The 24,158-nt window shown below is 36.0% G+C and overlaps 5 protein-coding genes across 5 annotated transcripts in view; 1 reads left to right on the top strand and 4 right to left on the bottom strand.

The window, feature by feature from the left end:
- The window catches only part of CBG10679, a gene marked incomplete at both ends in the record, with an annotated part of 8,281 nt that extends 5,757 nt beyond the window's left edge, over positions 1 to 2,524 (top strand). The window contains 4 exons of the mRNA XM_045240787.1: positions 408 to 843; positions 899 to 1,085; positions 2,254 to 2,330; positions 2,376 to 2,524. Of these exons, the coding sequence (XP_045094331.1) occupies positions 408 to 843; positions 899 to 1,085; positions 2,254 to 2,330; positions 2,376 to 2,524 (849 nt within the window). The remainder of the gene's footprint in view (positions 1 to 407; positions 844 to 898; positions 1,086 to 2,253; positions 2,331 to 2,375) is intronic.
- Positions 2,525 to 3,016: 492 nt separating this feature from the next.
- CBG10680 lies at positions 3,017 to 3,451 on the bottom strand (the record flags this gene model as incomplete). Its single annotated transcript, XM_002646009.1, has 2 exons — positions 3,017 to 3,126; positions 3,382 to 3,451. The coding sequence occupies 2 exons, from the start codon at positions 3,449 to 3,451 to the stop codon at positions 3,017 to 3,019; spliced, it is 180 nt and encodes a 59-aa protein (XP_002646055.1).
- Positions 3,452 to 7,408: 3,957 nt separating this feature from the next.
- CBG10681 lies at positions 7,409 to 7,660 on the bottom strand (the record flags this gene model as incomplete). Its single annotated transcript, XM_002646010.1, has 2 exons — positions 7,409 to 7,558; positions 7,631 to 7,660. The coding sequence occupies 2 exons, from the start codon at positions 7,658 to 7,660 to the stop codon at positions 7,409 to 7,411; spliced, it is 180 nt and encodes a 59-aa protein (XP_002646056.1).
- A 3,733-nt stretch (positions 7,661 to 11,393) lies between these two features.
- On the bottom strand, positions 11,394 to 16,125 carry CBG10682 (the record flags this gene model as incomplete). The annotated part of the gene is made up of 7 exons (XM_002646011.2): positions 11,394 to 12,782; positions 13,568 to 13,711; positions 14,991 to 15,116; positions 15,212 to 15,280; positions 15,521 to 15,664; positions 15,738 to 15,836; positions 16,006 to 16,125. 7 exons carry the CDS (start codon positions 16,123 to 16,125, stop codon positions 11,394 to 11,396), a joined length of 2,091 nt encoding a protein of 696 aa, XP_002646057.2.
- Positions 16,126 to 22,232: 6,107 nt separating this feature from the next.
- Positions 22,233 to 23,607, bottom strand: CBG10684 (the record flags this gene model as incomplete). The annotated part of the gene is made up of 2 exons (XM_045240786.1): positions 22,233 to 22,373; positions 23,575 to 23,607. 2 exons carry the CDS (start codon positions 23,605 to 23,607, stop codon positions 22,233 to 22,235), a joined length of 174 nt encoding a protein of 57 aa, XP_045094332.1.
- Positions 23,608 to 24,158: the final 551 nt, after the last annotated feature.

Genomic DNA, 24,158 nt, shown 5'->3' with positions numbered 1-24,158 from the left:
CATTTCCTGTGAAAAATATAAAAAAGGTATCAACCGATGAAATATTAGTCATAATATCACCAATATTTTATTAGTTCACTAATTTTCGATGCTTTTTAAGGGAAAAAGATAATTGAGTTCAAAATGCAAACACATGGTGACCTTCCATTATAGCGTTTCTAACTTTGGAACTTTTTTCAAAAATCATGGGTACTAGAAAAACTGAAAGCCAACGTGAAATTTTATAACAAAAATATAAATATAAAGGATCATAACCTTTTTCAAAAAAAGGGTAGCTTGACTAGACCGAACAATTTTTTATTAAATGAATTTTGTTACTTCATAAAAGAAATAAAATTTGCGTTATCACATTTTTATCTGCTTTGTAATAATCTTCTCTTTTTTTGTGAAAAAAATTAGACTTTCAGATGACAAGCTACGAAACAGCTCAAATAGTCGGGTACATATGGATCATGAATTTGCATCGAGGCGGATTCGGAGTCCCTTCTCTTGTCAAAAAAGACACAGCCAATGAGAAGGAACCCATCGTAGTGATGAAAACTGTGAACAAAGTGAACAATTATATGAAGGAGTATGAAGTGCAAAAGTTTTTGAGCGAGAGGAAGGAGTGCAAGCATATCGTTGAAATGTTTGAAATGCATGAAGTCGGAAACGTTGCAATGTTTTTGATGGAATATTTAATCCAAGAAGATCTCCAGCAGAGAATTGAGGCACAAGTATCGTTGTCACTCACAAAAGCGCAGTACTTCTACCGACAATTAATCCGAGGATTGGAGTTTATACATTCCAAAAGAATTTGCCATCGAGATATCAAACCAGCCAATCTTTTTCTGGATGGTCGAGGTTAGTTCAGAATTCTATTGAAATTAAAATTCAGAATTGTTTCATTCTTTTTCAGATTGCCTAAAAATCGGTGACTTCGGATTGTCCGATTATTATATGGATGCCCAGGGAAACCAAATCCTTCTCAGGAACAGGGTTGGATCACAGTTTGCTTCTGCACCAGAAGTGTGGAGTACGAACAATCTGAGAGTCGCACGCACACCAACGGACCGTTGCTCAACACGAATAGTTCTGTTTGCACTGTAACCGGAACAGCACCATGGGATTGTGCAAACCTTCAGTGACTCGCCTGGGTTTTTTCAAGATAACTCTCGACCTATAAACCCTTCACAAATTTTCTTTTCCCGCCCATGATGATTCTTCACCAAAAGATGCCAACCCACTCCGTCATTTTTGAGATGATTGATTTGATTTTTGTGAAAGATTTCAACTACCTTGTTAACTGATAAAACGTTGGTGATATTATGCTTGACAATTCTTTAATTGACAAGTTTTCCATATCTCACACAGAAATCGAGATAATTGAGCTCAAACTAGATGATATGAGTGTTTCTAATAGAGGGAATACGGTAGTTTAAGCTTTCAATTGTGTTGTGCTCTCGAATTTCCTTTTTTCGATTAATAATCGAATGAAAAAAATTAGCATAGTTGCAAAATTCGGGCAGGGCTGGGCCGTGCCGATAAAGTGCCGGCCCGGTGTATGTACAGACGCTGAATTTTTTTCAAAAATTTTAAGAAAAAGTTCCTATTTATTGCCTACATTCTGCTCTGTTAAATGTATCATTTTTCCTTTTTTAAGTCAAAAAATTCCCAAATTTTCCATTGGAAATTTTCTGTGTTAGGCGGACCGGGCTGGGCCGGGCCGAGAAAATTCGTCAACCGGCCCGGCCTGGCCCGGCCTTTTGCAACTATGAAAATTTGGGAGAGAGGACACCTAGTCAGATACCGTCCTCCCTTTTCGCCACTACACCACTTCTCGCTGCTTTCTCCACGCTCCCCAATCTACATATATAAGAAAGGGGAGGAGACGCGGCGCTCGGTAGACTCAACTTTGAGCCAAATTTGAAACTTGATTTTCTCGAAGCTGTTAGCTTTTTAGCAAAATCTGTCTGAACATAGATTTGAAAATCTCTCATTCTCAGCTTTTGAATGATACCGAAGTTCCACCCACCGATTACAACCTTCCCTGGTTAGACAAAATTATACTATAATGTCTGAGTAACGACCTTGCTTAGGATATGTATAACCAAAAATTTGAATAATTTAGAGGGTTTCTTGTTTTAAAGCCTTTTCCTTTCAGAAAAAATCATCTGTTCTTAAGACCTGCAACCTTTCTATTAAATTCAAACCATTGAATGTTGATGAAATCAATTTTCATGTCTTTCAATATATTTTTTCATAATTTTTCAGATGCACGAGATATATGAATTTCATGAACTTCAACATTGGATCATCTGCATGGAGCCAATTAGATGGCAAAGTGATTTGTCAGTTCAAACAACATATTATCTATTTTAAAATTTTATTTCCAGTATTCCTGCGCGACGTTCTGAGTCACACACCTCAAGATCGTCTGACAATCCAAGATATTAAAGCGGAGCCGTGGTACATGGAGGATATTGGAAGAGTGTTACCAATACCTGAACCGGTGTGGTTGAGACCAGAGCTTGAGGATATGTGAAAGGCTAACACACCTAAGAATATGATTTTTCGGGTCGTTCAGATGTTTCCGTTCATTTTTTAAAAATATTCATCCTCAGTTGAGTGTAAAGATTACAGAAACAACAATAAACGTTAAAAATATATAATACACAGTTTCACAAAAAACGGAGTTTTTGGGTTTTTCCTGAATTTCTAAAAACGCCGTTTACTTCCGGAAGTTCTGCAAAATAAACAAAAAAAAAAGAAAATATATTTATATATTGTGTTAAAAAAAATTTTATTCAAGAAAGCAAACGAAGTATTTGAGAAAAAAGTATTAAGTACATACGGAGACATGAAGCTGTGTAAAATAATTCAGCATGATCTGTCTACCATCTAACTATATGTATAACAGGAACTGGGAAAGATGGTACAGGAAAAAAGAGGGGATATTGCTGGGCTTTCATGCATAACACATCTGTTGCAAAAATTATATGCTTAAAGCAGAGATGACGGAAAAGCCTCATTAAATTCAGTAAAAATTATAGTGAATGATGATTCCAACTCCGACGCAGAGGAAAAAAACGATAGTGGCGCCAGCAGCTATAGCTACACCTTTCACGCATTTGCGACTGTGAGGGCCTGAAATCGGGAATAACTGAAGACATAATATTTAAACCCGAATTGTTTCCAAATCCTAATTAACGTAAAATCAGTAAAAGGAGGGTCGCTAACATTTAACTTTGAGACAATTTACCGCTGTTCCTATGAGAGATACCAAAAAGTTGTCTACTAAATAAATTGTTCATCATAATATCAAAAACAGATTATCAGTTGAAAACTTTTTTGACATCATTCAAAGGACCAAAGATGAATGTAAAATCTATTAGGACTCACAGAGACTGAATGGTTCTGGAATGTCGGCATTCGCATACATTTGGCCAGTGTAAACACCAATTGGTGGCATATTCCACTAAATTAAGAGAAAATAAAATGAAATTCTAAAAACCGTCAAACCGAAATGTTGACAAAGGGAAAAAAAACCAATAAAAAATTAGCCGAGTATGGTTCTCTGATTTTTTTTTCGCTTTTTATAGTCGCGATCAACAGTCCCTATAGATTTTCAAAGGGGCGGAACAATAAGATATTGTTCTAGACTGTAAAAACAAGTGTCATGTGATACTGAATCATTATGTGATACTCACTTGTCAGAGCATAAGATAAGCCATATTTGAAAACAAAATTAAATTAAAATAAGGGATCTGTGCAGCAATCTGTAAAAAATACCGAAAAAGTGGTAAAGGAGAGCACCTGTGAAGTTAAAGCTGATTTTTCTCTGTTTCTATCAAATATATCAAAACTTGTGTCAACTAATACAATGTTTGTGATATCATGACAAATATTTTATCAGTTGGCATTCTTCATATATCTTTGACGGAACTAGAGATAAATCGGCTCAAAGTTAAGAGTTAGAAAGGCCTATTATCACTTCCTTTACGGTATGAATTCAAGCCCAAACTTTGGAAACAGAATTTGAAGAGCTCTAGGATCAAAAAATTCAGAACTGCATGGTTTCTGGATTGATTGATTTCCCAAAATTGAATAGATCTGAAATTAGGTGGTTATTTTATCAGGAATTGTGAAAAAAGTGTCTTATCAAAAATTGGTTGAGCCAAAGCCAATTTTTAGTTTTTACTTGTTGTTTTTTTTTATTCGGGATCAAAGTATTCCACAAAAAAGTATTCTAAATATGTCACAAAGACAATTTGTACACTATACGTTCAGAGCCAGATGCATCACTTCAAAATTCACAAAAAAAATGTGATTATTCAATACGGTTTCTGGAATAAAAGCGTAATTCAATTTCTAGACACAATCTGATCTGATTCAGCATTTCCACATCATCGTCTTTCAAATTTTCCGATTTTCGAACAATTTTTAGTTTCTGCCTCATAATCAACCCTGCGTCCTGCCGAATTCTTGTCTGAAAATCAGAACCTAGGAAATCAATCTGTTCCGTGACACTAGTAGCTCACTCGAAAAACGTCTTCGGTTTCTTAAAAACAAGCGAGCGACTCATCAATAACAACGGCGTCTACGTCTACGTAAAATCCCAATGGTGAAGGCATTTACCGAGAAATCGAAAGGGGGCGAACACATCCTTAATTGAAAACAAGTTTTTTGAACAGAAGATACATCAACTGTGTGGAACAAGAAACCTCGATGACAATCCACGAGTGAAATGAATAATCTGAACTGAGAGAGAAATTGGTGCTTCACGTAGTTGAACAATCTCTATACTGTATCGGAATTGAAAATTACGTCGATTTCAAACTTCTTAACTGTTAGTCAGATTGGTAATGACAGATTGATGAGACGTTCACAATGATTGTCCCAAAGCTTCTTCGGACAAAGGATGAGGATAACAATTGGATATTCCATACCACAGATCTCCTTAAATGCCATTTCCTACCGATGTCGTTAATATTTTTTCCTACCGATGTCGTTAATATTCTTGTTTTGTCGTTAATAATTTCCTACCGATGTCGTTAATAATAACGAAACAGTGCCACGGTACATTTGAAGATCTGACAAGCATTCAATGTCAAGGTCCATAACCGTTTTGGACAAGAGATGGGTTGCTGTCAGTTCCAAGTATATTGGTTGAGGTGCTTCTATTCTTTCAAAGATCCTGTGAGAGTGATCCTTTTCCGGAGAGACACATGCGTGTTCTTGTCCAATTTGATTTCAACTCCTTTCTGCAGTTTACAATCTTCATCCGAGCGCTGTTAAACTTTCTCAATCAATCTGAATGCGCTGCTCAGTCTGTTCTGGAATAAATGAGTACCCTTCTTTTCAGAAAACCCACTTGTATGTCCCGATCGCGAGATAAGTTCTGACCATTCCCCAGTAAGTAAACTACAAAAAAAATAAGTTGGAAAGAAAGTAGCTGCCCTTTGTTTTATTGGCAAAAAAAGCTTAATCCAAGATTAACAGTATAAACCATACTTGCTCACAACATGTTTCTAGCGTTTGGTATTTCATAGATACTGCCTTTGGTATTTTGTAGGATAAAAGTTAGTTGGTCGAGAATTCAAGTGTTCCTTCAGTGCAGTTCTGATCTTATCTACAGTCTTGAATTCTTTTGAAGTCCCAAATGGCGTTGCAGAACTGTGCCGTATTGTCTGGACTTAGTGGCTTTTATTGGAGGTGAGCTTCTATCAGAGAAAATACGGTACTTGTATTCAGAGTTTAGTACAGTTTTGATTCAATTGAAAGTTTGTCTGAAAAGGAAATGACTTAAGAATGCATCAAACAACAAATTTCCTCTGACAAGGGATTATTACATCGCTTTCTAGGAAATCCATCCATTTTTTCCGACGTGTCATAGAGCAAAACTTCGAAGGAAAGTTTTATTGGGAACATTTTAATAAACTTCACAATGCAAAGACAAAACAAAAACAAAAACATCATAGCATTTGTTGCGGCAGAATGCATTGGTATGAATTTAAGCAAAAACAAAAACAATTCAATGAACTATCTAACTGAGATATGAAATTGTAAATAGAGAGAATAATAGAAAAATGTAACAAATTATAAACGAAACTGTATTACAAATAAATAAATTTCTTCGGAGTGCAGCTGAAATCATCTGTAGCTTTTCTGCGCACACGTTGGACTTGATATGTTATTCTTTCTGAAAAGCAATCATATGATTTCTATTTTATGTAGATTTTTGAAACTTACAAAAATAAATACTTTTTGATTGAAAAATATATAGAATTCCAAATAAGTCAGATGATAGAACAAAGGAAATGCGGACCTCCAAGCAGGAGGGGTCTTTCAGTTTGATAGGGGGATTATTTGATATTCAGAAAAATCATAATTAAACTAGAAGGCTCCATGCACAAGGTGCCTCTAAAAAGAAATAAAACAAGAGTTGCTTTTATACCCGTGGCAGGTGAATCATCAGATGTGTAGAGATTATCACCTGATTGACTCCGCCTCCTTTCAGCTGTCACGAGAAAAAAACTGCTGTATAAGAATAAGATCCTGTGGGGGTTTGAATTAAAATCGTGTAATATTAGGAGACACAGAATAATGAAATCATGAATGGTGATTTATACTTATTGTAGCCTACGAAAAAAAAAATCCAAGAATAGAATATGTGAGAAAGATTTTGAGAGTCAGGTGATAAAGAGACTCGTGCACAAATTTTTCGCTATTCCAGAAATAGAAAAAGGATTGAGAAGAGTCAAAGAGCAACTGGCTTCCTGAACTAGAGAAAATTTATCTAGAGCCCTTCGGAAATGAATTGAAAAAAAAACAAATGGACCATGACATCACTCTAAAATAGGATATTCCTTTTCCAATTTAGTGGATTTTATCTGAGCCATTTTGCTAGAGTTAGCATATGTAAATCCCTTGTTTCGTATGACAGCTGAAAATTCACGTAAGAGGAACTCGATTTCTGAAAAAAAAACGTTTCAAATTTTTGAAGCCAAATCTTCAACTTCCATATAACCCATCTCCTATTTCGTTTAATGAAAAAGAAACATATTTATTTTTTTTCGGTGGATTTATCGTATATCATTTCAATGTTCCCAACTTTTGCAAGTTTCCCACTATAACTTTTCCTACTTTCACTTTCCCTATTTTCACTTTTTGGGTATATTCATATTTTCAGAAAAATGTTTAGTTTTTCAAGCAAACTCTTCTTTTTTTTTAGTGCCTGAAAAACTTTATGACATGAACACTGGTTATTAACAAGTTTTTATTCATCAAACTTCTGTGAATGAAGTGAGAAAAGGGGAAATTGAGTACAATCAAAAAGGAGAGAAAATTTGAGTCGTACAAGAACTAATAGAGAAATTAGAAAACGTGGAGAATTTACAGAAAGTTGTTGCCAGGGGCCGGGGAACACTCAATCGGATCCCATGGCAAACGTTGGCTTGAGAGTGTGGCCACGGCGCTCGAATTCCTTGAAGGTGAAGGGATAATTGCACATGTCGGAAAAGCAATAACAGTTCCACATATCAGAAGAAGGGTATCCAAATTTCGAGTTGTCGACGTGCTGAAAACAAAATTTCGAATTTATCAAAGCAAATGAATTCAGTTAAACAACGGCTTAATATTTCATACTCACCTCGAGGACACAGTCGTTTCCCTTGGTCATGTTGACGATTTTAGGGATATGAGACGGGTGACGGTCGCCACCACCAAATACTGCGGTCCTGTCCAAGGCTTGGTAGACGGCGCTACAGAACCGCCCATCTGATATCACTGCTTCATCCCTGTTCTTTGTACCCAATGTTTACTAGAAACTGAATCCGCACCAGTCCTTGCCTGGCACCATAAGCTTCATCCAGGAGATAAGAACAGATTGTGATGAATTTTTCGCTCATTCAATCCTGCTCATATCTCATCCTTCTTACGTATCATAAACTTTGTGGAAAGTGTCACGTATTGTAATGAATATCACAATTCTATTGAAACGGAGAAAAATTGAATAACAATATTAACATTAAGTAGAAAGATCTCCAAAAGCCCTGCACACCGAAAACATGGATGATCTCATACATCTACACGATCGTTCAATTGCAATCAGAAATTGGTGTATTTTTAGCCGGCTGATTGAATTTGCAATAATTTCAGAGTACCTGTATTGTCGAATTAATAAAAAATCTTACACCTGAAAATTTCGCGGGCAGCACTGGAGATTTACAAGGTTCCGCTCCTAAATCCGGTACCGCTTCAAACGAAATTGATTTCTGTGAACAATTTAGGTTATTCGGTATGAAAATGAACGCTGGCATCTCTAGAATCTGTTTTTCAACGAAGAAACCAATCTTATTGCTAGTTTACCCAAGCGATCCAAAAACCTGGAGTATTTCGATTTTGCCGCGCGTTTTCGTAGATCAAAACCAGTTTTTTTCCAAATTCTCTAGTGCCAGGGTTTTTACTTTGACAATGATAGTAATACTCTTTATCATTATCTTTGGTTCTATTTATCTTGGTTGCTGTGGGATAAATCAAAAAGTAGTTAATTATCAAAATTATTTTGATATAACAGTTGACATTTTATTAGTTGTTCACGTCTTAATAACTTTCGGAGGAACCGTAATAATTTGATTCAACTTGAATGGGGTTTATTAAATCAAAATAAAAACGAAAAAGTGCACAAAATGACATTAAATGCACCTTTTATCCTTGCTCAAATATATTACAAGTATCGAGGATAAATCAAAAAACAAAAATCCATTGAAACGTCTCCCTCCTTGAGCTTTGAATATGGAAAAAAGATTTTTCAAACTTTAAAAAGAATGTTACAGGTTAAAACAATTCGCAGTCTCTGGATAATTTCTAAGCTTTTTTCTCAAATTACCATTTTCTCAAAACACGCGAAACTGAATTCTCTGGGCTATCGAATTTTCTCTGGGCTATTTATATTGCTCTGAAAAATTATTCGATTTTTGAGTCATTTGTCTAAAAAATAATTCTTTTGTAAGGAAGAAGTTTCCGAAACTCTTATATTTGTAGAGTACACTGACAAGTTAAGGGCATCACCTGAAATTTCATAGATACACCCTAGTTTCAATCTTGCATGTAATCTGGAAAATACAAATTTCAAGAAACCTTTTCTCATTGGATCCTGGCATTTCTTATCCTTCCTATTTGTCAGCAAATTTTAAAGAATGTGTAACCCATGAACTTTATCCAGAAGTTTTATGCGATAAAAACAGATTTTGAGAAATTCGTTGCTCATTTAATCCGGCCCTTCTATGAATCACCTATTGTAACAAATAACTATTGAAACAGATAAAAACTGAATAACAAGATAAACATTATCATACGAAGCCCTGCAAACCGAAAATCGAATAAATTAAATTTTGATGATCTAATAAATTGAATAAATTAAATATCATGGATAATTCAAAATGCAACATTTTCATTGAAACATGAAACATTTGGTAAAACACTCAGATGGCTTTCTCCTAGAGCTTTATATTTGGCAAAAAATGGGTTTTTTTTCAAATTACAATTTTGTAGACAAAACTGCATTTTCCAGGATTATGGGTTTATATTTGTAGAGTACAGTAACCAGCTAGGTACGCTCCACCCGAAATTTCATGGTGACCCGATTATTTCAATAATACCTGTTTAGGAAATACAGATTTCAAGAAATCTTCGCTCTTTCAATCCTGACATGTTTTATCCTTTCAGATTTGCCAACAAATCTTGAAAAATGTGTCACACATAAGCATTATCCAGATGTGTTATCCGATAAAAACAGATTTTGAGAAATTCTTCGCTCATTCTCTGATATCACTGCTTCATCCCTGTTCTTTGTACCCAATGTTTACTAGAAACTGAATCCGTACCAGCCCTTGCCTGGCACCATAAGCTTCATCCAGGAGATAAGAACAGATTGTGATGAATTTTTCGCTCATTCAATCCTGCTCATATCTCATCCTTCTTACGTATCATAAACTTTGTGGAAAGTGTCACGTATTGTAATGAATATCACAATTGTGTTGAAAATGATAAAATGAATAACGAGATTAACCTTATCGCCAGAAGCACTGCACACCAAAAACATGGATGATCTCATATATCTACATGATCGCTCAATATCTCAGGAATTTCGGTGTTTAGCTATTTCAAGAAGTTGGACTAGGTTTGAAAAAACGTCTTAATCCCAATAATCCTTGAAACGTTGCGCTCTCAAACAATTGGGCTACAGTACCGCAAAAAATTGTTTGCTATTGTTTTCCCAATTTGGAAGACTGGGAAAATCTGAAAAGTTAAAAAATTCAACCGGTATTAAATTTATTTCAGTAAAAATAAATACATATTCTACATTCAAAGCAAAAAACAAGAAAATCAACATATAACAAAAAATACACAACAATTTCCTGTAAAAAAATATTAGAACAAAATAAATATATACCGTAAAACCTGTATTAGAAGGGCCGACCCTTCTATTGTTCCAAGATACTTCCGGATGGCCCTTCTATTACGGGGGCCCTTCAATTTTTCCAAACCCCTCTCGGAGAACCCTTCTATTAGAGGGGCCCTTCTAATACAGGTTTTACGGTAAAAGAACATTTTAAAAATTACGCATCAGTTCAATGAGAAAAACAATTAGACCTCTAGAAACAAAAAAGTTAATAAAAATAATTGTGGTTTTTTTGGAAACAATGGATTCTTGCATTGTGATTCAAAAAATTTGAGAAATCGAACAAGAATGGAGTTAGAGGCCACTGGATTGATGAAGTCGGAGAACGTGACTTTGGGAGAAAATGTGGTTAATGAAGTAGCAGAGCAGTGAAGAAATTGGAGTCGCAAAACCGGAAGATATGTTGGCAGTGGGGCTTGAGGATCTGAAAGCAGAAATTTTTTTTTGTTCAAAATTATTAGTTCACAACAAAAATAACAGACAATGCAAGCTTTTCTTGATGCTATCCTGATTTTTTCTGACACTTTTCAAAATTAAAATGATCTGATCAATCGGGGTTCAAAAACCTAAAAATCTGTAAAATCTAGAAATCTACTAGTGTAGAAAAAAAATCTTAAAGGTGGGGGGACATGAAAAAAATAATGTTCTCGAAATTCCGTTCAAAGATGCTCCTCGAGGAGTTGAACTTGTGGGGGCGATGATTGAGGGTGCGGCGCCGCTACCGACTGAGCCACGCGGGCAAAGAGAAAGCGCACGCCCGATTGCATACATAAAGGCGAGGACGACAGCTGTACGCAGAGTGACATTAACCGTTGTACACCGTGACGGTAGAATGCATACTCTAGCTACAAAAAAACTACGAAAAATCTCCTGTCCTCCCACCTTTAAAAGAAACAATCTAGAATAGAATCTTAAAAAGATTAAAATAATTACCTACCTTTTTTGCATTTTATTCCAATTGATTTTCGGCTCCTTGCGATTCTTGAACTTTCGAGCGCTTAGACTTCTTTGCCGCTTTCTTTGCATTTTCTTTCATTTTTTTTAGAATTGATGCCTCGCGTTTCTTTTTATCGTCAGCAACGGCATTTTTAACGTTCAACGTAAGCACGGCGGTAGAGTACCGAATCCAACGGAGCGAAGAAAACTCCAAACTGTGATCGAACAAATTGTCATAGAACGCGTCCTGAGAACTTGCAATCTCTACGGACATTGGACTGAAAATGTCGGTCCCATTCATCTGTCTGTTTCCTCCGTCTTCCGTTATTTGAATCAAATAGTTGTTTGGCTCCTTGTCAGCTCTCGTTTGGTCCACGCTGGTCGGTGAATCGTTAGTCGATGGGACGTTGCTCGATGGAAGAACTTCGTATCCTATGATGGATCCGTTTTTCTTCATTTCCCCAAACGTTTTGTTGTACCACCCCAACAGATTCTCTTGGGTGAGTTGCACCTTCTCCTGCCACGATGGCCTCATAAAGAAAAGGTACTCCGTGCCAGGCTTTGGAACTTGTGCCAACAAGAAGCCTCTTGTGTACCCGAACGATTTCATAAAATTGAAGTATTCTTCCAAAATTATAGCAGCCACAACCCCGCCTTTGTTCCTTGGATCTTTCACCGGCTTTCCATTTCCATCGTCAGACTCCTCGAAGACACGAAGGCTGTCGAGATATTGAGGGAAGGTCCATTTTCGGCCATTCTTGTCCGCTGACGTTGTTTCGTGTATAATCCACTGAACGATGCAACAGTCAACATCTTCAATTTTTTGAGAAACAGAAATTGTTCTCACAGCATACTTCACCTTCTTGACGGTCGTAAAGTTCTCCTTGATTTTGGCGGGAAGCTGGTCGATGTTCATATACATATTTTCCTTATAACACTGTTGACTAACAGTGAACATGGCATTTTCATCGAATCGTCTCATACGTCTCAACAGTTCCTCTTCCAGATTTTTAGTCAACTCGTTTTTTGGAAGATCGGCAGTGGATGGCAACGCCTTCACTTCTTTTGTACAGTGGTCGCACTGGAAGGTGGCCACGTTGTCCTCCGGGTGAGTGCAGTACTTGTGCGCGACTCGGCCACAGCGGCATTCGTAAAACGGTACTGGCTGTCGGTCGTTCTGTTTAAGGACAAATTTGTCCTTTCTTTTGTTACATGTTTTTCCGCTTCTGTAACATGTTTCGCATACTTTCACTGGCAGTGCTCCCTTTTCATAGTGATAATAATATTCTTTTGCTATGATTTTAACTTCGCAAGCGTAGCCCATGCATTGGAATACTGTTTGTCCGTAGAGTCGCATCCCTTCCCTGCACTTGTAGCATCTTCTGTTGTCTGTGTGCACCTTCTGCAAAAATTCTCTTTTCCAAATATGTGAGTCAAACTCTTTTTTCTTCCTAAATATTATTTAAGGAAACTGATTATCTTCCAACTTTTTTGTTAGTGATTCAACAATTTAATTGCTTCAAAAATTTTAACAGCAGTAACCCGAAAATAGCTGAGCGAGTTTTGATCTCATTTTAAAGAATTTCAAAAATTGTAATATTTTTTCGGCCAACTCAAGACACACTTTTTCCAGTTCAACTTTCTAATTTTCAACATTTTCTACTATTTAACGGTGACTATCGCAAAAATTGGAAATGTTGAATTTCATTGAAGGAAGCGCATTAACAAGGGAACCTTAACACTTTGTAAATGTAAACTCCGATATTGATGAAAGCTTCAGGATAGGTTAGAATATCAAATTTAGGCACTTCTGAGAAATTTTATACTCTGCTCGTTCAATTCAGCCGAATTCTATCATTTTCATTTCAAAAATTGCGTTCTCCATTTTTTTTTTGTTGAGAAAACGTATGAAATATTAAAGTTTGTTTAATTCTAACTGTAACACAACAAACTTAATGATCTGAAACGTCCTAGAAATTGGATAACAAAACGATTTTTGATATGGACACTGACTGAAACTGGCTAGTGAATTCAAAAATTTTCAGATGGTTTGAGATAAGATATTCTTCACCTATCCTGAAACTTTCATCAAAATTGAGGTTTTCAAGGTGTTGAGGTTTCTTTGAAAGATATTTATGGAATTTCCGAAACTTTTTCGAATTGCTGATTATAGAAAAGTGTTTTCACCTGTGCACTTGAAGTTTCTGGCTCTGTGATAATTTTTGTGGCCAGACGAAGATCTTCAGGCTGCTCAGTCTGGTGTTCAGAATCGACTGCGGCCGTCTCGGTGGCATCACGAGTGTCCTCGTTCTTCTTGTTCTTCCCGTTCTTCTGAAATAAAGACTAATTTTTTCGTTCTCCATTGTGTTATGATAGCTATTTTTTTACGAATAAAAGAGAAAAATCCTTTTTTCCATGAACATTTAATTGAGCTGCTTGCACTTCTTAAAATATTATGATCCTAGCCCCTTGGCCTAAGACCTAATTCACTGAAACTACGAAATTTCGGTAATTTTGTTGAAACTTGATTATTCGCTGAGCATGCAGCACCGGTCAATAAGAGTTACAAAAAATAATTCATTTCCAAATAACTTCCGACCATTTTGACCAGTTTCTGGAGCTTGGAACTCGGCTGTAAAGTTTTCGATAACTTTGAAAACTTTGGAGGTTTGAAAGGAAACCTAGATTGAAAACTTTGTATTCAGATAGTTTTCTGAAAATTCTTCGTTTTCCAAATATTTGCTGATTTCTGAAACTTTTCGACCTGTTTTCGTACTGAAAACGGAAAATAAAAGTGTCTTTCAGAAATCAGCAAATATCTGAAACACTAGGAATTCTTGAAACTATCTGTCACTAACTAAAAGAGATCGGAATCTTGATAGCCGAGCTATTCTAAAAGACCACTTCTAAAATTAGACCACTTCTAAAAGTGATCTAAATGACCGAAAATCGATGGAAAAACACGTTTTTGGCAAACAATTCGGAGGGTGCAAAAATTTTGGGATCATAGGTGTACGAAGCATTTTGGTGGTACAAAATCCTCCATTCGGGGGTACAACATACTTTATGGCGTGCTCAAATCTGGAATTTCTGGGTTCAGAAAGCAGTCCAAAGTGAAAAAAAATAGAAAAAATAGGAAAAATTCCTTCATTGAGAAAAACGCCAGGGCTCTTATCCGAAAAAACGTCATTTTTCGATACCGCTTTTCTCAATGAAGGAATTTTTTCAATTTTTATTTTATTTTTATGTGAATCTACATGCTCTTCTGCACATTTTGATGCAATGAAAAATTAAATTGTCGCACTGGTTCAAATTTTGCCCAATTGGAAATCTTGGGAATCTGGGCGTCACTTTGGACTGTTTTCTGGGCCCAGAAATTCCAGATTTTGGGCACTTTGGACGCGCCATTATAAATTCCGAGTTTTGTTTCCCTTACGTGTGGATTTTGTACACCTAAATCACTTTGTACCCCTTGTACCCCCGAATTGTTTATAATATGTATCTCGAAATTAGATAGTGTTTAAGAATTTCCTAGGATTCCTACCGTAATTCATGATTTATGTCAAAAACGTTTTAATTTTAATGCTGAATACTACAAACATTTTCATACCTGCGAACTTGACGAAGCAACGACTTTTTTGTCCAGGCATGGAATTTCGGGCTTCTTGGCAGACATATCCAAAACGACGTCCTCATGGATGGTGTCCGTAAGTTCTCTGACAGTGTCACTGTTGGCCTGAAATGAAAGACAAATGACTGTTAAAAGAAATGCAGAATTGAAAGTCTACACCAGTTGCAAATCTGTTCATTGAATCGAAATTAGTTACATACCAGAGTGATCTTTTCCGCCGGGATGTCGTTGTTGGCAGCTGGCTCCTGGACTGGTTGGTTCTCCTCATTCTGAAATTGTTTTTTTTTGAGAATGTAATGTACACTAAGTTTTTTGAATTATTTTCAAACTTGTTTTGACTCAATGACAAGTAAAACTTTAGCACTTTTGTTTTTAATACATTAAACAAAAGGTGAACTACTATATGCACTAATCTACCCTTCCAAAACTACAGCAGCATTATTTTTTAATTATTCGAACTGCTGAGAAGAGTTGAAAACCTTTTCACTGATAAAAATTTCGAAACATACCGAAAGGTCTTTGTCCTGTTTTTGAACTTTATCCACTTTCTTCAGGTGTTCTTGCATCCTCCTTTGTTTGTCATCAATGATCTTGATGAAGTCCTCCAGTTTTTGGCGAAGATTTCTCAATTCTTCTTGACCTTCTTCTCCAGCCTGCAAAATGACAAGTTTTCTTAGTTTCATTCAAAATGTATAAAGAAAAAGTATTCTTTTTAGCATAACCAACCTCCCATTTTGAGACGAGTTTATGGGCACAGCCAGAAGTGTCCCATTCCATGTTCCTGACAATTTGGGCATCGGAACGAAGTTCCTCCTTCCTCGCGTCCTGTGATTCACAATAAGTTTATACATACGACTTGTTAATTTAGCTACACGGATTCATGTCTATTGAACTGTATGAAGCGAATTAATAAATTTATTCTACTGGATAGAACCCGTGCACACTCAAAACTAATATCATGGCATTTTTCAAACCAAATAAAAATTCAACTTACTTCAATGGAAATGGCCGGATCCTCTTGGCTCTTTGATCTTTTCGCATCGTTTGGAAATTCTTTTTCAAGATCTCCTGGCTGTTGAGAGCGTTTAGCGAGGGTGTTAGAAACGTCTTCCATATCGAATTGAGTTGAGTAACGAATACACGAGATGATATCTGTAAAAACTCAATCTGGATAAGTGATTTGGTGAAAGAATCACTGTTTAATTGAAAAAACGACAAGTGTGAAGAAAAATATTAAAGGACTTAAAAGGAATTACATAAGAAACACATTCAGAACATTCGAAGTATCAAAACTGCCATTTTCAACAAAATTCAATCAATTGGTAATTTAAAAGTATTGCGAATGTTGAGGTAGAAACTCGACATTGAGTTTCATTAATAGTCTAAAGTCGAAAAAGTACGGACGTTTGAAATTCCAAAAAATTGAAATTTCAGAAAAATTTGCTATTTTTCCAAATAACGTTTAGAACACATAGAACTTCGGGGTATTTTGAAGATGGAGTATTCAGAAGCATAAACATTCAGAAAATCGGAAACTTATGTTAGCCGTTGAAAATTTAGGAAACTTGGATTTTTAAAAGAATGGTTAAAGTTGAGAATTGGATAATTTTGGGAAATTCGGAATTCAAAATATAACAACTTGTAAATTTTTACACATTAGGAAATTCTGAAGTATAGGAAAAAAACGAAATTCTAACAAGGGAACGTTTTTGAAAGGTTCTTTGAGAATTCGCTGAAAATTTGTACAAAAGTGTTTCAAACATGCTGAAAACGGATTCAGCAATATCTAATCTCCGGATCCGATAGGAATCGAAATATGGGCTTTCAAAGTGTTTTCAGTGTTTCGAGGTTTAAAACTCGTTTGTGAGAACGATCTCGAGTGCAAAACCTAATTTTTAAAATATTTTATCTTCTGAAATAGTTTTGTTGACATTTTCAAAATTTTTTTTTGGAAAGTTTTTCTATAAACCGTTCTAGTTATTGAGAAATGATAAAAATAGCATTTTCACAAAATTTGACACCCCAATTTCGTCTTTGGGATCTCAAAATCTTCAGAGTTTGATTGATGATAAAACTTTTACAATCCTTAACTTCTCAAATATTGCTTGAAATTAACTGGAACCTGTAAAATTCGGCTCAAATCTTGCATGTGATCGATTTTAAAATACCCCGCCTCAAAAAATGAAAATTAAGCAATTTTCAGAGGCCAAAATGTTCGTTTTTTTAAATATAGGATAATGTTTTCAGATGAAGTTTTCAGCTCCAAATTTTCAGATGAAGTTTTCAGCTTCCTGGTGAATCCTGAAGCTAGATTTTCTGACACCGTGAAGAGGCTGTCTTAAACTATGAGTACTGAAATTTTCAGAGAATTCTCGAAGGACCTTTCAAAAATATTCCCTTGTAAGACACTCAAATATCGGAGAATTAAAAATTCCGAACTATGAGCTAATAATAAAGTAATTTGAAAGAATTCCTAAACTTCGATTTTTTTCAGAGTTTCGAATTTTCAAAAATGTACTTATTCGAAAATTTTTGGTTTCGGAAATGCAATAAAGTAATAGTTTCTGAGAAACGAAAAATTCGGAAAGTGAATATTCAAAAAGTTTAAAAATTTAATCAAATGAGGTCAAACGAATGTCAACATTTTGATAATTAACGGATTGTATTATCAATCCGATAACTGGACCACCAGGTAGTACTGCTGTTTTTTCCTTCTTTCCTGCCTAGTTTAAATACGGCTCATCCACAAAAGTGTTTATTTCATAAGGTGACAACTGGTCACAGAAAGGAACAGACACCAACAGGTTTGTATTGGGTTACATCACCAGACGTCTCCTTTATTCTTGACACGGATAATAGGAAGTACTACACATGACTTTTTTAAATTATACATACCTATTAGAGGTATTATCATAAGTGAGAGGTGAGAAGCAAATGGATACGGAGCAGACAGTAGTTTTTGGAGCACCAGAGTAGTTCCGGTCCACCTCTTTTTTGTGTTATTTCAAAATTTTTCATATTTGGAATTTGACCTCCGAAAATGTTTTCTTTTTTTCTCGGAAAAATATGAATGTTTTGCAACACTGTCGCATGACCAACAAAAACATAAGTGGTTTTGTGTGGGCTGGCAAGATTTGAATTTTTTGGATTGTGAGACAAAAAAATTTTACTAAAACTTCTGAATCAGTGATGGTGAAATCGGAAGGGAATGAAGAAAACCCATATAAAGGAAAGTTGTGTTCCAGGCTTTGACTTATTTTTAATACTAAACATGAAGTTTTGGAGAGTCATTGAAAACCTTTGGGTTTTTTGGGACTAAGGTTTAACCTCTAAAAATTTTGAAAATTTTGAAAGTCTAAGAATCAACAAATACGGTACTGGCCAAAAAAAATTCGTCGACAGGGTTTTTGACTGTAAATTCCTTCGAAATAGAGCTATAGTGTCAAACTTTTTTTTGTAAAATGTAGCAAACAACACTAGAAAAAATATTCTAAAACATTTTACCCAGAAAACAGAAAACAACTTTATTCACTTTTTGGAAATTTTCGAATTTTTTCCTTCCAAAATCTGACAATTATGAATGTGTAAAACGAATGTTGTTTATGATTTTAAAAAAATCATTCGCCGTCGTTTTCGTTTTTTTCCAGATTTTTGAAAAAAAAACCTCCGAAAAACTGAAAATTTTCAAAAAATGAGCCAAGTAATTGTTTTCCGTTTTCTGGGCAAAAATCTTTAAAAACAATTTTTCGCGATTCATTTGCTACGTTTTGCAAAAAAGTGTAACACTTTAGCTCTATTTCGAAGATAGTTACAGTCAAAATACTTGTCGAGTCGACAGTGTCGACGCATTCTTTTTGGACAGTACTGTAGAACGTTGCCTTGGTTTTGGGGCATATAATACCGATCAAAAATAACTACAAAATCAAGTTTTTCAGTCGATTTTAACTGTTTTCAGGAATATGGGTCTCGAAGTTTTCAATCGAGGACAAATTTGTCCGCCTGTTTTGCACTTTCCAAAATTTTCAAAGTTGTCGGAAATTCGACAAGCAAGCAACAAACGCTGAAAACGGTGAAAATAATCCAAAATCCATGGAAAAAATATAATTTCATTTGCCTTATGGACGGTACATATTCACACTCAGTTTTCTTTTCGCAAAATAAATCACTTGACTTTTGGAAGTCTATGATGAATATGATTGTCAAAAGTTAAAGGGATCTTTGTACAAATGTTTTCTCACTCGGTTATGAATACGACGATACCCCTGCTTGCGTGACCATAATACGCCTTGCCTATGAACTGTGAGGGAGGATCAGACCAGCGGACAGGAGGTACAGTGCGCAAGAAATGGTAAACAAAATGAAAATAATGAATCGAAGTTATGAAAAAATGAACTGCACGCTACCGGTTTTCCGAGTAATTGAATAACTGTTTGAAATTTTTAGAGTTGAAAAGACTATTTTGAGAAAAATCTGAGATACAGTAAAACCTGTAGTAGAAGGGGCCCCACAACGTGTCTTTTGAGCTTAGTTATCTCATTTCATAGACAAGATATCAAAAATGTGTCAACTGATAAAAAATCGGTAATATCATAATAAAACAATTATAAGTTGAAAATAATTCTATATCTTTCACAGAAACCGAGACAATGGAGCTCGAAGTGAAGAGTGAAGGGGCGAGGGTTCTATCACAGGTTTTACGGGAGAAATGGAAATATGAACCGTCAGATAAGTCAATTAAAAAAGAAAAGGCGCGAAGAAATTCGAAAAAACGGTGTTCAAATGAGAAAGTGCAAATAGGGAGAACGTAAATAGAGAGAGAGCAGAGGCATATAAAGTATACCCGTCTAAAAAGACTGTACTATATCAGGACGCAGATAGAAGAAGAGCATTGCAAATTAAGTAGCAGCGTCGTGTTAAGGATGTCACCTTTTTGGGTGTGTTCCTATGGTGCACGTCTTGCTCAAACTCTTGCGCAAGAGTGAGGGGGAAGACAATACCGTCCATAAATGGGGCGGGGTTAGTGGGACCAGGGATAGAAGGGCAGGCACTGTAACCTTCTTCTACAGTAGTTTCGAAAAAATGGAAAGAATGGAAAGTGTTCGGTACACGGTTTGATAGGAAATTCGATTTTTTAAAAATTTCGCATTTTCAAGCCATTTTTTCAGCGCTAAAAAAATTTCAGGAGTCTGGAGCTTGGCTGTCAAGTTGCCAATTACTTTGAAAGGTTTGGAGAGTGTGAAACAGTCCTAGATGGAAAACTTCGCATTCACAGATATTTCTGGAAACTCCTTATTTTCAGATTTTTTTCCGATTTTTGAGCTACACCCTTTTTTGCCCAATTTTTATACGGAAACCGTGAAAAAACAGGTGTCTCTCAGAAATTGACAAAAAACAGGAAAACTAAACATCTTCCAAAAATTCTGTAAAAGCACAGTTTTAATCTAGATATGTTTTACACCCTGCAAAACATTCAAAGTTAAGGAAAACTCGACAGCCGAACGTCAGACTTCTGGAAATGGTCAAAACACATACAATGCAACTGAAAAATACATTCTCTTTCCTCTACGCTCCAAGAGAATATGTTTTTCTGTTTCATCACTTTGAAAGAGGGTTTTGATATTACAAGTTCATTATACATAGGTTTTACGTTCAATTAATAAGGTAGATTAATAAGGAAATTCGGATCCGAGTCCAGCAACAACAATTCTCCGTTTCGAGACTTGATTAACTCCAGAACCTCTTTCACTCCATTCTCCAGATCATCGGCTGCCATCGCTTTACTCAAAACATTCTTTATTTTGAAATTAAAATCGATGTTCTTCTGGATCCCTTTTGACGAAACTTTTGGCGGCGTCTCCTCTTCCACTTCTTTCTCTTTCTTCCTCTGATCCACTCCTACACTGATTAGTTCCGCTACCTTGACAAGAATTTCTTCTCCAAACTCCTTCAACGCTGCTTTATTGATAGCATCAGCCATTTTTCTTCAAGATTTCACCTAAACAATATATTAGTGAAAATTGACGGGTAAAGAACCTTATTATCTCACTATTACCGTTTTCGACACAATTAAACAAACAGAAAAAAAATAAAAAACTCTCAAAAAACACGAAAAACAGGCTACGACCTCGTTAAAATTGCGTAGAATGTAGAGCGTAGGAAAACTAAACATCTTCCAAAAATTCTGTAAAAGCACAGTTTTAATCTAGATATGTTTTACACCCTGCAAAACATTCAAAGTTAAGGAAAACTCGACAGCCGAACGTCAGACTTCTGGAAATGGTCAAAACACATAAAATGCAACTGAAAAATACATTATGTTGTATCTCATTAACGGGGACTGTGCATAGACACCCCGTTGTTAGTCATAGATTCTCGAAGACGCCCGATTAGCTGCTTGAAAATTCACAGAAATCATCATTTTGCTTTAAATAACTACCCAAACCCCTGCACAAATTTTTATTCTCTATATTCTATCGATTTCTTATGTTGCATAACAAAAAAGATCTTTGTGCTGCTACAGATGGTTACATACATTCGAAAACTCCTTAACCCTCCTTTCCGACACATGGTCGGCACAGAGTCAAAAGGATTCCGCGAGGTCTCGCCTTCTAGGGACGCCTTCTTGTGGAAACATTTGCCAATCACCGTACCACCACGCATACGTAATAACCAAGTGCGGGTGCACCATCTGCCTGAGCGGTTGTCCCCTCAACAAAACAGTGATCACCCCCCCCCCCCCCCCCTCCCCCTTTTCCCTACACACCATCACACACATAACAGAATATCGAAAAAATTTTGAGTCGCTTTCATAACAGAATATCGAACAAATTTTGAGTCGGGAATGAAAGTTTTGAAGGAATCGGAAATATAAAACAAAAATTTCGAAAATCGTGAATTAAAAGATCTGACCAAGGAGATCATATAAAACAGAAAATTATGAGAGAGGCAATTTTGAAGAAGTGAACAAATGGAACAAGTAGAAAAATGAGAACAAAAAAAGAAGTGAGCCGGCGTTCGTTAAGCGAAACAAAAAAGGAAACAAAGAAAGGTGAGTGAGGAGAGAGGAGTGAAACAATTCAAAAAAAAAGAAGTTTTTGAATTCTAATGAGGGTCGAATCATTCAAAAGTAAATATTGAACTTGCCGACATTGAGAGAACAAAAAAGAAGTGGAAGAGAACAAAAATGTGAGAGAACATTTAACAGAAATTGATCTACATGTTCTATTCCATTTTCATATTTTTCTGAAGAGGCCATGAGCTTCCCGCTGTAGAACCCAACGTTCTCTTCAATGCGGCTTTTCTCTCTTTCGCCGTTTTCTCCATCAGTGGAAGAATGGATCCGATGATGTCAGTACACCGTTGCTGAAACGTTAATGTACATATACCGTAAAACCTCTAATAGAACGACACCCGGATCGTCCACTTTGAGCCTATATATCTCATTTTCTGCAAAAGATATCAAAAAGTGGCTAACTAATAAAATGTTGCTGATATCCTGATAAACATTTTACTAGTTAACCACTTTTTGATACCTTTCAAAAGAAGTGAGATATATAGGCTCAAAGTGGACGTTCCGGGTGTCGTTCTATTAGAGGTTTTACGGTAATTCAAGTTCGCTGTTCTAGAATTTGGGGTTTTTTTCGACAAATTTAAGTGTAGAGAATGTAACCCAAATTTTTATTTGATTTATAATAGACATACCAGCCTTCAAAAATTATTTTACGAAACCGAAAATGTTTTTTTAAATGGATTTTTAAATTCTCTTGAAGTTAGAAATGTGTTCAGACAAACTTCGGTTTTTTCTTGTAATTAGTTTACTTCCAAATTTTTTCAAATTCTTACCATGGACCCTTTCGGGAGCTTTCTGGCCATCTTGCGACGATGTCTCTCCGCCGCCATCACCGCCTCCTTCTTCTTTTTCTCTTTCTCTTCCTTCTTTTCTTTTAGGTATGTTGCGGCCGCCTAAAATATACTGATAAAATTGTATAAAAGAATTACATTAATTTGAACCTGGATTCTCTTGGCCTTCTCCTTGGCTTCTCGGATTGGCCGCTCGGATTCCTCTCCAATCTTTTCTTTCTCATCTTCTTTTTTCTCCTCTTCTCCAGCCTCCTCTTCGACCTTTTCTGTGTTCTTCCCCTTCTTTTTCTTCTCGACAATGGTGACCTGCAATCATTAGTGAGAAAACGTGTATTACTAGAATTGTGCTAGTTTCTTTGAAATTTGAAAAAAGAGGAGATTTCCAAAAATTACGGTGATTTCTCCACGCACAGTGCGTGTACACATAGCATTTGGCAATTGGATAGAATGGAGGGGAGAGAATACAAAGGATACTGTAGACCTACAGTAAAAAGGAGGAAAGGTCGAATAGCGCATTTGACAAACATTCACTATTGAAAGGGCTTGTTCTACCCTTCGCTAAGAAATTTTCTTTCGAAAAGTGTCATTCCTACACGTGCATTTAGTTCTTGTTTTTTTTTCAATTTTTTTAAAGATTTTTAAAATACCCCCAGAAGAAATACGGTAAATATTTTGATAGAATTTTGAGCGAATTAATTATTACCGTTGTTGCTGGCCTTTCTGCTGTTGGGTGCATCACTTCAGTAGCTCCAAGAAGATTAACGTCCTGGGCATCCACCGTTCCACTGTCAACGGCCTCCTGATCATCCGCGGTTGTCTCACTGCCACCGACCACCTGAGCATCCACGGTACCCTCACCGCATCCAGCCTCCTGAAAACAAAAAATTAAGAAAAACTGATTTTGAACGTTTGTTGGTACAGATTACATTCTTGCCAAAACGCTAAGAATTGAATACTAAAATTATCATTTATCTGTGAATTTTAGGGTTTTTTTATGGGAACTTGCCTCAGATCTATCGTCCTTTGGGGAATTGTTCGTGGAACGATCTTCCTTTTTCAATTCAACGTGAGCTTCTTCATTGTCCACCGACTTTCTGGTTGGTGGGACCACAGTTTCTTTAGGAGCTTCAGGAGCTGATCTCGAAGAAGATTTTCCGGTGGAACTTGAAGACGACTTTCCCGAAGCGTCTTGAATGAAAATGGTCATAAAAAAATGGAATGGTCATAAAAATATACAACAGGTATTGCAATATTCCCAATTATTACTTCCACTAACGTATAATACTT

Source organism: Caenorhabditis briggsae (genome assembly GCF_000004555.2).
Source record: "Caenorhabditis briggsae complete genome, chrX, whole genome shotgun sequence".
Taxonomy (NCBI): Eukaryota; Metazoa; Nematoda; class Chromadorea; order Rhabditida; family Rhabditidae; genus Caenorhabditis; species Caenorhabditis briggsae.
This window is presented reverse-complemented; position numbering and strand designations above follow the sequence as displayed.